The sequence below is a fragment of the Panthera uncia genome, assembly GCF_023721935.1.
Source record: "Panthera uncia isolate 11264 chromosome C1 unlocalized genomic scaffold, Puncia_PCG_1.0 HiC_scaffold_3, whole genome shotgun sequence".
Taxonomy (NCBI): Eukaryota; Metazoa; Chordata; class Mammalia; order Carnivora; family Felidae; genus Panthera; species Panthera uncia.
This window is the reverse complement of record NW_026057584.1, coordinates 4,029,422-4,044,113: the sequence shown is the minus strand read 5'-3', so window position 1 is coordinate 4,044,113 and position 14,692 is coordinate 4,029,422. Positions and strand designations below refer to the sequence as shown.

At 49.8% G+C, this 14,692-nt stretch overlaps 1 protein-coding gene across 2 annotated transcripts; it reads left to right on the top strand.

The window, feature by feature from the left end:
* The first annotated feature begins 429 nt into the window (after positions 1 to 429).
* Positions 430 to 14,482, top strand: COPS8 (COP9 signalosome subunit 8). 2 transcript variants are annotated; one of them, XM_049614618.1, is made up of 8 exons: positions 430 to 605; positions 1,658 to 1,728; positions 3,058 to 3,106; positions 4,297 to 4,429; positions 8,923 to 9,030; positions 11,020 to 11,082; positions 12,520 to 12,567; positions 13,493 to 14,482. In XM_049614618.1, exons 1-8 carry the CDS (start codon positions 528 to 530, stop codon positions 13,570 to 13,572), a joined length of 630 nt encoding a protein of 209 aa, XP_049470575.1. In that variant the 5' UTR covers positions 430 to 527; the 3' UTR covers positions 13,573 to 14,482. The 2 variants fall into 2 exon arrangements, with proteins under 2 accessions (XP_049470575.1, XP_049470576.1); XM_049614619.1 differs by lacking the exon at positions 430 to 605 and adding an exon at positions 634 to 842.
* The last annotated feature ends 210 nt before the right edge of the window (positions 14,483 to 14,692 follow it).

Genomic DNA, 14,692 nt, shown 5'->3' with positions numbered 1-14,692 from the left:
GGGCCAGACCTCCACGCCCGGTGAGCGGCCCGGCCACGCCGGGTCCTGGGCAGAAGCCCACACCGGACCGGTTTCAGCGCACGCGAGTCTGGGGGTGCAGGAGGGGCGAGAGCCCCGCAGCCGAGCACCCCCCGCACCCGGAGGGGCCGCCTGATCGGCCTTCCTGCCCGGAATCCCCAGGCGCGGCTGGCGCCTCGAAGGACGCATGCGCGTCAGGCCGCCCCGCGGGGACGCCGAGCGGTCCCCGAACCTGCGCGCACCCCTCCCTTCCCGGTCTGGCCGCGCGCTCGGGCAGCGGCTTCGCGCGAGGCCGGGCCGGTCCTCCAGAGCAGCGAGAGCGCCGGCCAGAGCGGCGGCGAGCCTGCCCCGCCGCAGCGGCGGCCGACGACGCGCCGGAACCGACGGCGCACCTGCGCCTGGGCGCTCGGCGGCGTCGGCGGCTCGGTACGTCATCGCGGGCGCGACGGCCCGAGGGACTGTCTGGGGTCTGCTTTCGGGAAGGTGCCGCGGCGGGACCTGCCGGGAAGATGCCAGTGGCGGTGATGGCGGACAGTGCCTTTAGTTTCAAAAAGTTGCTGGATCAGTGCGAGAACCAGGAGCTCGAGGTAGCCGGTCGCGTCGCGCTGGGAGAAGCCGCGGGGTGTTCCGCGGCCCCGGGGCGGTGCCGGTCTCCAGGGTAACGGGGCCCGCGGGGCTCGCGGCGGGCGTGGGAGCCGCGCTTGGGGAGCTCGGGACGCCGGGGCCTGCTCCGAAGGCTGCGTCTCCCCGAACGGGCCCCCGTCTCCCCGAACGCGCCCGGAGCTTGTGGTTGTGCGTCTTCAGCTAGTGAGCCCGTGAACCCTGTGCATCTTCGCTCCTGACATCCTTCAGGATGCTTCTTGTGTGAACAGGACCAGGCATCTTTCCTCCCCGGGTGGGGGGAGACGAGGGAGTGTGGATTTCATTAAAGACATTTGTGCAAGCATACACAGACCAAAGAAGAAGTAACGTTTTATTAACTCAGAAAGCCCTTAGTCTCATAACGTTATCTCCTAAGTTGACTGTTCTGCCTTCGGTAGGATTGTTGGAAGTTCGGTCATGCAGATGTTAAAGTTCATTGAGCTCCCCCCCCCCGCCGCCCCCCGGCACTGAAAAAGCATGTATCACATTAGAATAAAAAGTTAACTAACCAAAGGATACAACAGCCAGAAGCAGCAGCTCACTAGTAGACACTTAATATGTGTTTGCTGAATGCATTAAATTTGAAGGCAGAGAGGAATGTCTTTGTAGCTCAGCTGTGATTTTTTTTTGTTGTTATCACTCATCACGTAGCCGTTCAGCGTGTTTGATACAATGGGTGGTGGAATCCTAGTGCTTTAGGGTTCTCTTGGAATTGGAAACGTTTGTTTCTTTTAAGAGTAACACCATATAAGAATTTGAGAACTGGGAAAGGGATCCCGTTTCAAACACAGAGGCTCAGAAGGAGATAAATCACAGCTGATGGCAGATCTAAACCTAACACTGTGGTTTTTAGTGTTCCGTACCTTCTCTAAAGCTCTTTCTACGTCTGTAGTACTAAGTATCAAAAAATAGGCTTACTTTTTAGGTTACTGTTAATAAAATACTTTTTTTAAAAAAGTGTAAGTGTAAATAAGGTTTTCCATTTTTGGCCTTTTAGGCTCCTGGAGGAATTGCTACACCCCCAGTGTATGGTCAACTCTTGGCTTTATATCTGCTCCATAATGACATGTAAGTACCTTCTACCTGAAGCTAAGAGCAGCCGCATCCCCAGGATTTACAGAAATTATTCTTGCGTTGAAGAAGCATCATTAAAACATAATGCGCAAGGAGCTTTATCTTTAATTGTATTACTTAATACACTTATTTCATATAACGAATCATGATTTAAACAATGATTAGGCCAAGTTGTTTTAAAATTTACTTGTTTTACAAGTACATATATTCTCAGCACCTGGGTGGCTCAGTCGATTGTGTGTCTGACTTCAGCTCAGGCCATGATCTCACGACTCATAGGTTCAAGCCCCGCATCGGGCTCGGTGCTGACAGCTCGGAGCCTGGAGCCTGCTTCCGATTCCGTGTCTCCCACTCTCTCTCTCTCTGCCCCACCCTGGCTCATGCTCGCTCGCTCTCTCTCTCTCTCTCTCAAAAAAAAAAAGTTAAAAAAAAATACATATATTCTCTAAAAAACATTCTAATTTGTTATGAGAAACTACAGTGTCTGTAAATTCCTTTAATTCTGTTGTCCTTTTTCATCTTTAATAAAACTTTCTTAAGATCTCTGTTTACTTCATTTTGCACGTCACCCATAGACCAAGAGAAACCAAAAGGGAAGATTGAGAAAGCCAAGAGGTTTCTTGAAAGGTGTCCTTTTTTCCTTATTCTTAATTCATGTTTATCGAAGGAAAGTCGGAAAGCATAGAATACAGAAGGAGTCCCTTCTGGTGCTACGAGCCGTTGATGATTTCTATTTAAGTGTTGTTTTAAATTCTATTAAAGCTGGTTTCGTATCTCTTAGAAAACTCACCTGAGATTTCTATGACCCATACACTGTGTAACTGTCGGTTTCGCTTTGTAATCCTGTCATCATACCTGTGTTGTGGTTCAGGTTTCCACACTCTTAAAAACCACCTCGAAGTGTTGGTGGCTCTGTGCCCACTGGTGAGAGGAGGGCTCGTGGGGAGCACCGTGCACCGTGTTCGTTGTCAGGACGTTCCAGAGCCTTGAAAGTATAGATACTTGTTTATTTTTATGTGTGTATACCTTATCTACTTAAGTGTTCATGTGTTTGGTGCCCGTTGCCTTAATTTGAGACCCAGATCGTTCATAAAAAATGCACCGAAAATGGCAGAATGTTACTTTGGTAAAAATATTTCATTTCTTTTTTTGCCTGGAAAGCTGCTCTTCCTTCCCCTGGACAAATTTATATAAAAGTCAGTTTCATTCTATCTAATACGGAGTACTTTTAAGTCTATTTCTGTGTGTTTGCAGTGAGATCTAGAATATTGAACATTTATTGAGATCATTCTTTTTGTTCTTTCTTGGGGGGATGTAAATTAGGAATAATGCAAGATATCTTTGGAAAAGGATACCACCTGCTATAAAATCGGTAAGTATTCTTTAGTATATGCTGCTATTTGAATGTGGTAACATTCGTTTAAATGGCAACCTTTTAAAGTTTTTAAGGTTTCTGTTTTCTTTCCTGTGTGGTTCACAGGAGTAGTTACTAAACTGGTATTAAAGTTTAAGAACAGATCTACAGAGTCCTCTAATCAGAAATTTTAATTTCCCTTGGATGGTATAGAAACCTGTACTTAGCTTCTGATCACATTTATTGAGACACTTCTTATAAGTGTCACTTTGCCTGGCAAACAGCTGAGACATTTTAGATAAAGGTTTGGTTTGGATTTTTTTTTTCCCTTTTGTAACTGATTTATGCAGTTTCCCGTGATGGTATTTCTTTGAAATTGGTGTTGTTGACAAGAATATTCTAAACATGATTTTCACAGCATTGAAATCTTTTGCTAGTTAGCATTTTAGATTTCTTAGTTTCGATGGGAGATTAGAGGAAGTCGCCTCTTAAAAGTTTCTTCCAAAGTGAAATGAAATACATTTTTAACTTCATGGGATTCACTGTTTCCAGCATAAATGTGAATTGAGTTTTTTAAACAGTCACAGAATATGACCAAGAATTCACCCGAATTCTTTTATTCATTATTGATATTCAGCAGAAATTCATTTTAGTGTTTCTACCCTCTTTTTCTTCTCCAGACATTCTATTAAGATTGGTACTTAAGTAATTAAGTAATTATAAATGACCCTCATAGTTTCGGTGATGTTAGTGAGAATTCTGTCCTGGGAGAGGCTACAGTGTATGGCATCTTAGATTGGCAGTCTTTATTTTTAGCCATTTTGTTATACTTATATCCAAAAAATACGTATGTATATTTTACATGCACACATATATGAATATGCTCTATCATGTATATTATGTATGTGTATATATGAGGTAACCAATATGCTTTTGAAAACGATGTGTAAGAAAATTACTTACCAGACTTAGTTCTGAAGTATTTTTAGATTATTTCAGGTTTTAATTTTCTGTTATAATAAAAATTTGTATAAACCACACAGATAGATTTTACCTTATTGTCCACAGCATTTAAAATCCTTGTTGACGGTGGTTGGGCTGAAGAAATCATTATACCTCTTAAAAGAAATGTTGAATTATGTTTTAAGATACCGTTGCTGGTAAATCTGCAGACTGCATATTCTCAAAGGCAGTAATATTTATTGCAGGCGAACTCTGAACTTGGGGGAATTTGGTCGGTAGGACAAAGGATCTGGCAGAGAGATTTCCCTGGGATCTATTCGACCATCAACGCACACCAGTGGTCTGAGACGGTCCAGCCGATCATGGAAGCACTTAGAGGTAGTGTTTCTTTGTGCTTAAAAATTAAATTAGGCCTGTTCGCTAAGTGCTGTAATGTTGAAGTAAGTCAGGTTTTTTTTAAAAAATAGATCTAATTTAAAAAGAAAAAAAAAGTTACTTTCTGCTAGGTGAGTGGGGCAGCTTTCAAAATTCTTTTGGAAGGATTTGCGGTAACCACGTGTCTTCGTTTAGTCTTGCTTGAAATTATATCGGTGGCCAAGGGATTCACTCACTGTCTCTTTAATTTAATTCTAAGTTGAAAGTGCTCTTGTCAGTAGGAAGATTTTTGCTACTAAAATGAAATCTTAGAAGACTCTACGAAGCCCAAGCTGTGGGGTGGTTAAGGTCTTAGACCCCAGGTGTTTGAAAGTGGAGACGATGCTTTGGAGGTTGTCGACCTCAGCCTTTGGTAGGGTTTGTCTTCAGCTTCTGGGTTTGTAATTCAGTTCGGTACATAGATGCTCAAATGGTTTTCCATTGCTTTGAAAGATTACAAGTCCGTGTGACATGGCACCGATCCTACGATGCAACTTGACCCTGCCTGTCTGTTCTCCCACCCCGGGCACCTGACCGTCTGTCCCAGTCTTGCTGGTTCACTCTCACAAATTCATACAGCGATCTCTTAACGCGGTTACCTGGTTTCTGTAGGTAACACCTGCCTCCGCTCCCTGCCTTCCTTCTCTGGAGGAGTCAGCGAGCAGGGGTTTTTGAATAACCAACTGCTCATCCCTCTGTCAAGGGATAGCACCTTCTCAGGGGAGCAGGAGGTGAAGGTTGCTTCTGAGACGGACCTGATTTCTCTTGGAAAGGCGAAGCCGCATCGGCGTAAAACAGAACAAGGTCAGGGATAGCACAGGAGGCGCTTCCTTTAAATATGAAGGAAGTGAGCAGGACCGCAGGCCCGCAGATGGGAGGGAGGTGTGCGGTACGAGGTCGCCCGGGGACAGCAGGGGCAGGTTCGGATGCTCCCACAGGGAAACCGCCTCAGCTTCTTCGTGTGAGTCCAGAGGAGGCCTCGGTGTGGCGGTGGACTTTCTCGGAGTATGTGGCTCAGTCTTAGGGCCGCGGTGTGAGGGCCCAGGCCGCGTGCCGTGTCCCCACGGTCTGCGGCGGGTTCCTTGGCGGGACCAGGGCTCGGCTCTCCTGTCGCATCAGGCAGACGTCCCCCTGTGCCTGCGGTGGGTGTACGGTGTTTCTTCCCGGTGCCGCCTCTGCCCCCGGCCCACTGCATTAAGTAGGCCTTGAAGGCGTCCGGCAGGCCCCTGCGAGGCTGTGTAGGGGGGGGGGGGGGGGGGGGGGGGGTTGGAGTCCGGAGCCCTAGTTCTGGAGTTCGGGTCTCGGTGCCGTCACTCGAGTGACCCCTCAGTACCTCATTTTTCTCATTTGTAAAGCGGGATCGTAAATAGTACTTGCCTTGGGGGGTCGTAAGTGAATTAATATGTATAAGCACCTAAGTATACTTACTTAACACGGATAAGCAGTCTTGTGTTCACCCGCAATATTTTTGGACCTATCCTAAGAATTTTACAAATCCCCAGGTTCACGAACAGTACTGGATTTGCCTTCATAAAATGCAGCCTGGTGAAGGAAGTCTCTTCACAGATTTGAATTACTGCTAAATTTAATATTTTGCATTTTAATGTGTTACAAACTTTCTGTTTTCTGGATTGTTCTAGGAACAGTGACTTTCTCCAATCTCTCCCTTTTCTGTTCTGGGTTAGTCACAGTCTTAGAAGGTTGAAAAGCATTTAACTAAAGACAGGCTAGTGAAGGAGCTGGCCTTCTAGTTTTTTAATGGCAACCAGCGGCCGGTGAAGCACCCAGGGGCTCCCTGTGGGCCCTTCCTCCACGGGCCCCAGAGGGAGAGAGTGAGGGACCCACACTCCTGGAGCCGCAGGAAAGGGGCTGCCCCCAGGAGCTGTGGCTCCGCCAGAGCGAGGCCAGGAGGGCGCAGAGGACACGCATTCACCGGACCCGTGACCCATCCGCGAGCAGGCCGTGCGGGTCCCCTGGGCCGTGGTGTCCAGCCCCCCGGAATGGAAGGGCAGAGGTGGATTAGAAAGTGCGGGACCGCTAGCCCAGCCTCTCTCCGTGTCCAGCGCTAGCTGTTGGCGGGTGGGGGTAGATAACGCACACTTGTAGGTGCCGTCCACACGACAGGATGGGCGCTCTGTCAGCGTCTCCCCAGGGCTTCCGCCCGTGCTGAACGGCCGCAGACATTAGGTGCTGGCTCCGTTTATATTCCACCTTCTCACGTGTGGTTCTAATGCCCGCCCAGGTCTTAAGGGTGGCACGGTGACGAGTGGAATGGCCCTGGGTGAAAGCAGCCCGAGGTGTGTGGCCTCTGACCGGCCCTGTGGGACCCCGCCTGGCTTTTCGCTTCCTCTGCCAGCCCGCGCCCTCTGTGCTGCCCTCCCCTTTGCCAGGCCTGCCTCAGTTTCTCTCCTCTCCGGCTCTCTCCCACACCATTCTTGTTCTCCTCCCCATCTTTCTCCGCTCAGTTCTAAGCATCTGACCCCGGGGCTTGAACTGAAGTTAATATTTTTAAAATATGGTCTGTCTGTTTACCAGGCGGGTATAATTTCTGGTGGACACTTGGATTTCCCTTTCTGTTGTTGCTTGTGGCAGCTCTCTTTTATTGAGTGCCTGTGGGCTTCAGTAGGGAAAGATCCCCCATCTCTGACGCGGGTTCAAGCCCGACGTGCGGTCAGGTGCAGAGCCTGAAGGAAGGAGCGGAGCGGGCTGAAGGTGCCGGCGGAGGAGGACGCACGGGCTCAGGGGAGCGGAGAGGATGTCAGGCTCAGTGAGAGGTGCAGGAGCGCGCTGGGTGTCGGCGGTTTTTAAGAGGTACGAGAGAACGGGGCCCAAGCCTGGGTCCCGGTGGTAGAGTCAACAGGCGTGTACTTAGCGCTCCCTTAGAGAGGGTGGGCACTCCGGGGGCGGGTGGAAAGAGAAGAACGGCAGCCCTCCTCCTGTAGGGAGCTAGGGCATAATTGAGGTGATGGGAGCGCGGACGGGTGGGGTGAGCAGTGCTGTGCATTTAGAGAAGAGCAGAGATGGCCGTGAACCCGAGCGCTGCAGGCAGAGTTTGTAAACAGACCTAGGAGTCCGAGCGGAAACCACGTGACAGCATGAACCCAAAGGCCGAGACGAGAGAGGTGTGAGGCTCGTCTGGGAGCTGGGGGGCGAAGTGGAAGGGGTGTCTGAGCAGCTTGGTGCAGTCGTCGGGCGATGTCTCAGGAACGGAGAGGATGTCGCTGTGTCGTGGGGCCGTGAGGAACGTACGCCCCTGCCTGCTGAATGTGGACAGTAACACGCAGAGTATTTGTCCGCACGCTGACCGCCAGGTGGGGGAGCCCTTGCGTCGCCGAGGCAGCCGTGGGTGGAAGCCAGGCTGGCCGGACCGCACCTCCTAACCTGCAACCAACCGTCCACTCTTCTCTGCCTCATTTCTGAGACATGGAATGTGGGAATTGAAGCCTGGGGAGGCCCCACCTGTCACCTCCAGGGGGGCGGCAGGAGGGGTGTCGCTGGAATTGTTGGCGGCCCCCCTGTTAGGCTCAGCCATTCAGGACTGGACCCTAGGATCTGAGCCCAAATTAAGTCAAGAGTTTAGAGCGGACTTGAAAGTTAGGAAGTGTCAAAGGACAAAACTTCAACTGAGCAAAACCTGCAGACCTAACTGGCATTTCTAAGCAGACCGTGTCGGGCCACATTCCATCTAGCAAGTAGAGGGGACTCGGAGGGCTCCGTACACAATGGTAGGAAGGAACTTGGGGCAGGGAAGGTGTTAGCAAAAGAAAAAGGATTGTTTCCATCAGGCCATCTTCCCTTAAGGGTAGAGCAGGGATGGAGAGGGTCCCTGTGGCAGATTAACTCTCCCTCGCCCATCAGAAAATCCCTGACTTACCGGTTAGGATTATTTCTAGTGGAGATTGAAGCCGCGTCAGGTATTAAGTCCCGGTTTGTTGGCGTGGCTGTTTGGGGCCTGTGGTTTTCTTTTGAACAGAAGAGTGCTGTAGTTATACGGTTTGTCTGAAATTCCTAGGTGTGATCCTGTAACAGAGACCCTCCTAAGAAAGGACAGCTAATTACTGAAGTAGATAATTTCTGCCCCATTCATTCCAGTCTTAAATTTTTAAGTGGGATTAAAAGAGGTTCAAAAAAATTGTATACCGAGTACATAAACATATTTAAATGAAGTTTTCTTGGAGTTTGGGTCTTCTATTTATTAACTTTTTCCTCCTGGGTCATTTTTATTGTCCTCTGAGAGAGATTTGCTGTCTAAGAAGAAGCACAAGAAGATGATTTGTTTATTCGGCAATACCTGAGCGCGTCTTACACGCCAGGCACGTGGATCTATAAGCGTAGAAACCTTTGGGTTGACGTAGTCTTGCTGATAAAGTTGGACAAGGACAGTGACGTAACTTAATTACTAAAAAAGCCAGTTCTCTTGGTTCAATGTGTTGTGTCGCCCTCCACCCCCGCCGTAGATGCCACACGGAGAAGAGCCTTCGCCCTGGTCTCTCAAGCCTACACCTCCATCATCGCCGACGACTTTGCAGCCTTTGTGGGGCTCCCGGTGGAAGAGGCCGTGAAAGGTATGGGGCTTGCTGGTTACTTTCAGCAAAAGCGAAAGTGTAAGTTACTAGGGCAGGTGTGCTTTTGAGATGTAGGTGGTGTTTGTCCTCTGGGAAGGGGATCTGGAACCCGCAGGGTCCCACAGCCACAGCGGGGCCTCGGGCAGGAGGCGGCCTGCAGCCCCGCCCCCAGGAGCCCTGCAGTGGCTCGGCGTGAGTGTCCACGTGGCCGTGAGGGGAGGTCGTGCGGTTGTGTGTGGACCCATTTTACGCGGCTGCTGTCACCACCCGATGAGTTAAAGAAACAACGTTTTAGTCCGCAGAGCTTTTTGGATTTCCGGGTGTGGATGAGATTTCGTGTTCCTGCTCACTTTAAAAGCACTTTTTGCCAGAGGTAGTTAGTGTCACCTTAGAACGAGAGCTCTGCGAAGGGGAACGTTGCCGTTGTCGGAAGTGGGCATTTGGCGGTGTCGGTGAGGTGCGCTGTCCTTGCACGTGGCCGTTCTAGCTCTTGCTGGGGGCCTCTTGGATGTCCCCGTGGCCACTTTTTACCCTGGTTCCCAGGGCTGGATCCCCGAATGTTTTCTGCTTTTAGTTCTAAGAGTTTCGATCAAAACCTGAGTTAACGGTGGGCCTGTGAACTGGCGGTGTGTCCTCCCAGGCTGATGCCCAGGAAGGGAAGCTCGCAGCCACTGTGCGCCGAGCGTGGGGGGGTGGGGGGAGGGGACGGGTGGGAACAGAGTTACTGGAAGACGCTGTCCGAGGGTGAGGAGGAAGGCGCCCGACACAGCCCCGCATCCGCTCAGATCACATCGGTTCTCTCGAGCGGTGGGAAACGTTCACGGGATGTAAGAAAGTAAAGTTGCTTAAGTATGCCGGGAGAGTAGCATTATGTTAGTAATTCTGAGCTTAAACTCCGTAATTTCTTTAAATTGTCTCTTTTCTTCTGAAAGTCAACATGTTGATATATGTATTTTTTTACGAAAATAATTTTAATTGCCCTCCCAACACACATTTGGAAACCCCTCCTCGCTGTCTCTCACCGGTACCTCCCCTCCCTTCCGGCCCCCAGACGTGCTTTTGCATTTTCATTCCCCAGGTCATCCCCAGACCGGCTCCTCCCCTCGGTGGATCGCTGTAGAGTGTTGTACACGGCCCGTAGCATTGTTTTCCCGTGATTGACATTTTTGAGTCTCCGACCCAAACAGAAACTCCGTTGAGTCCACAGCTTGTTCCTAAATTTCCAAAGCCTGCCACAATTTGAGTCACATAGGAGGCAGCTTGATGAGAGCTGTTGTGGCAAACCATACTGTTACTTACTCACAAACGTTTGTTTCGACTTCTTGAAATTGATCCGTAGCTCATCACATAATAAAGAACATACGTACCCCAGAGCCCAGATCTTAAGTGACTGCCTGAGTGTGAGTCCGGGTACCCTCCTTCCAGCCCCCTGCTAACCGTCTGGGCTGGGACGCGTCGGTGGAATTCAGACTTCATTTTCCGCGTCAGTTAAGGGCGGCTCTGTGTCCCCCTGTGGAGAGTGATGCGATGATTGCCTGCAGTGACCCCCGTGGAGCGGTGCCCTCTGGCCAGCACCTCTGTGAGCTGTGCCCTCTGTGAGCTGTTGTTTCCGTCGTTGGCAACGTCTTTGTTATCGGTGCAGGGATGGCAGGCCGTCCTGTCTGTCCCCCTCAGGTCTGCGTTTAGTCACGCTGACTAGGTTCATGCGGGAACACACACTTTACGGAAGATGGGACATCTGTTAAGGGTGTGTCGGTCTGACGGAGTAAAATGAGGTTGGATACAGGTTTGGAAATATTTGAAAAATAAGCTGACCGGAGAACGTTGGCCCTCCCACACTTTGCTAGCAGAAATACACATTACGGGGTAAAGTGCACTGGTCAGACCTTCCGTACGAGCAGCGTCACAGACAGAGGGTGGATCTTCGATGTGAAATTGCAGGGGTCTCGTGGTCATTTCTTCATCTGTGTGTTAAATGCGTGTTTCTAGGTATATTAGAACAAGGATGGCAAGCCGACTCCACCACAAGGATGGTTATGCCCAAAAAGCCAGGTAGGTGGGGCTCCGCATCCGTGGGTGCAGCTCGTGAAACTGCGCCGGGGTCTTCGGCACTGGGTTTGGGTAATGTGATGGAAAGTTCTGGACCGACAAGGTGGAAGTGACCCGGGATCAGTACAGATACAGACTGACCGACACTTGTGGCAGAAAGGATCTTTTTTTTTTTGTTTTTTTTAATTTTTCTTTCAACGTTTTTTATTTATTTTTGGGACAGAGAGAGACAGAGCATGAACGGGGGAGGGGCAGAGAGAGAGGGAGACACAGAATCGGAAACAGGCTCCAGGCTCCGAGCCATCAGCCCAGAGCCTGACGCGGGGCTCGAACTCACGGACCGCGAGATCGTGACCTGGCTGAAGTCGGACGCTTAACCGACTGCGCCACCCAGGCGCCCCGATTGTGGCAGAAAGGATCTTAAAGACACCTCGTTTTACCTGAATTTTTGAAAGTGTATTTCTTGTATAAAAGACTATTTTGTATGGGCTTTTTATAATCCTTATTACAACTTAATTTTCACTACGTTAATCTCCCATCCTTTTATTTATGGGGCCATTTCTTTCTTTCTCTTTTAATTTTTTTTAAGGTTTATTTTTGAGGGGGAGAGAGCGCACAAGTGGGGGAGGGGCAGAGAGGGGGGGACACAGAATCAGAAGCAGGCTCCAGGCTCCAAGTCGTCAGCACAGAGCCCGACACGGGCCTCAAACTCATGAACTATGAGATCATGACCTGAGCCGAAGTCGAACGCTTAACTGACCAAGCGACCCAGGATGGGCTACTTCTGTGTTTATCCTTAATATCAAAACTGTTGCTTTTTTAAAAAAATATTTAAAAATATTTAAGAAATATTTTCTCCTTGTACTGTAGACATGTGAACTCTTCTCGGACACAAGACTTTCAGTGGCTTCAGTGTTCACGAAATTAAGCTCTTTGGCTTTCTAAGGCTTAAGTTATTTGACCTGGCCTCGCGGTCCCCATCTGAGCTGCAGTCCCGAGGTCTTCTTCCGAAGTGAGCCGTGCTCATTCCTGCTTGGAGGTCTCTCTTGTGCTTAGCAGGACTGGCCTTTTCTCCCACGTCTTTCGAGCCGGCCTTCATGCCCACATCCATACAGCCTTCTACTTCAACCCAAAGTTCCTTCCACCTGCTCTGAATTCCTGTTGTTTAGACATTGTTGACCTGACTGTAAAGAATTACTCAAATTTGGGTAGGTTCTGCCCCGTGAAGGTGCAGGAAGTGGTGAGACATGGTCCCAGCAGGTCTGGATGCTGGAGAAACCGCCATAATAAAAAAGACGTGGGTGATCGAATAGAGCATAATTGTTAACTCTGTTAGAGAAGTCTTAAATGGCCGTAAGTGCCGTCGCATGCATTAAAAATGACGTGTTCTGTGTGAAAGTTCTTGCCGACAACTTGTGTAAATTCAGTTGTTACTTTTAGTTGCAGGGGCCCTGGATGTTTCCTTCAACCGGTTTATTCCCCTATCAGGTATGTATCTTTTATGCTCACTTAAAACGTGTTTCGTTGTTTCTTTTTGTCATATGTATCTGTTTTTCTTAGCTCTAACCTTGTAAAGGAAGAGATTAAATTCTGCAGTTGCTATTTATAATAACGTATCTGGTTACAAGCGAGACCAGGTGGGTTCTCCTGTGTGGCTGACGTTGAGGCCGTGGCACCTCCTGACCCAGCCACAGCGCCTCCTTGATGTCACGTAGGGAAGCCGTGGTAGGGCTCCTCCTGAGCGCTTACTCGGACGTCATCCCTAGGCTGGCGTGCGCTAACTTAAAAGCTGGCACTAAACTCCTTGACGATGGGGTTCTTTGTGGGGCTTTTTTTGTTCACTGACAGCCGAATATTCTAGAGCAGTGCCTGGCACACAGTGAGCCCTTGGTAATTATTCACCAGATTTCGCGTCACATGGGTGGGTGTCTTTCCAAGAAGAGCTGTGTTCTCTTAAGAGAGATGTGGCGGGGCACCTGGGTGGCTCAGTCAGTTGGGCGACCGACTTCGGCTCAGGTCATAATGTCACGGTTTGTGAGTTTGAGCCCCACGTCGGGCTCTGTGCTGACAGTTCGGAGCCTGGAGCCTGCTTCAGATTCTATGTCTCCCCCGCTCTCTGCCCCTCCCCTGCTCACACTGTGTGTCTCTCTGTCTCTCAATAATAAACGTTAAAAAATTTTATAAAGGAAAAGAGATGTTGCATGTTAACATGGGAAGTTCAACAAAGCCACACGTGCCTTTACTCCCAGTTTAGGAGAACCACTCCTGAGACTGGAGACTTCTTGGCTTATTTTTCAAAAATGTCCGAAATCACTAACAAAGTCTCCGTTGGAGCCGTGGGTGGTGGGGCCAAGGCACTGTTCCTCGGGTGTCTGACCGTCTGTCTCTCTCTCTTTCTCCTTCGCATGCGCAGAGCCCGCCCCAGTCCCGCCCATCCCCAACGAGCAGCAGTTAGCCAGACTGACCGACTACGTGGCTTTCCTCGAAAACTGATGCGTCATTCTGAGTTCAAGATCCACCTCCAGAATCCTGTATACTGACAAATAGAGAAATGTAAAATTTTTATTTTCAACCTATTGGCTGGATTAGCACCTCGGCATTCCTTGCGGAGTATGTGATAAAATACATATATAAAGTATATATTATATATTTTGTCCTTAAACATTATGCTGAATAGTTGTTGAAACGATTCTTGTTTTGTAACATTTGACAATTTGGATGAAGCCCGTCAGTATTACGCAGTTTATATTTCCTGGTGACTCCTGAAACCCGGCCGCCCGGCTTCCCGTGGGACGGCGCCTATCAGCCGTTTGTCCCTGCGCGGCACGCGGCACAGCCCCGTCCGCAGCGAGGGTTGACACTTAACAGCGACGCGCGTGGGAGCTGAGGAGCGGCCGGGGGTCCCGAGCCCCCCCCCCCCCCCCCGTCAGAGGACGTGCTCCCCTTCTCCCCAGCCCCGAGGACCACACCCCGAGTGCTGACGAGTGGCGGAGGAGGAAAGGCCGTGTCCTCAGCCAGCAGAGCGTGAGCTCCTGGGGGTGTCAGCACACCCGCTGCCCGCGCTGGAGGGCTCGCCGTGAAAACGCGACTATCGGAGACCTTCAGGAGCGCGAGCCGTCGTAGTCCTTTCTCGGGAAGGGGAGCGTAGGGCGAGAGGCGTGGTCCTGGCAAAGACGTTCTCACGACGAGTGATCCGCTTTGTGCCGCCAGCACCCTGCAGCCACCGGATGCTTGCACCCGTCCTTCGCTTCGAGTTCCGCCTCTTGGAGAAATACCGAACGAGTCTCTCGGTTTTTGTGCGATGGCCTCTGACTGTTTGGAGGTGTTTCGTGTGTCTTCAGGCTAACACCCCCCCCCCCTTCATTTATTCTGCATTTGTTCAATAAATATTTAATTGAATTCAGCTGTGTCACCTGAGATCGTTTCTGGAGATTTCACCATCCTGGTCTTTCTGTGGATACGTTCTGGTTTGTCACTGGCTCTCGAGATAGGAATTTCTTCCTTAAATACAAATGACCCATATGGTAGTGAGCACGTGTTTTCACCCGTTTTAAACCCATTTTTCAGTTACTGCTAACATTTATGGAAATACTTTTCAAATTAATGTTTGATT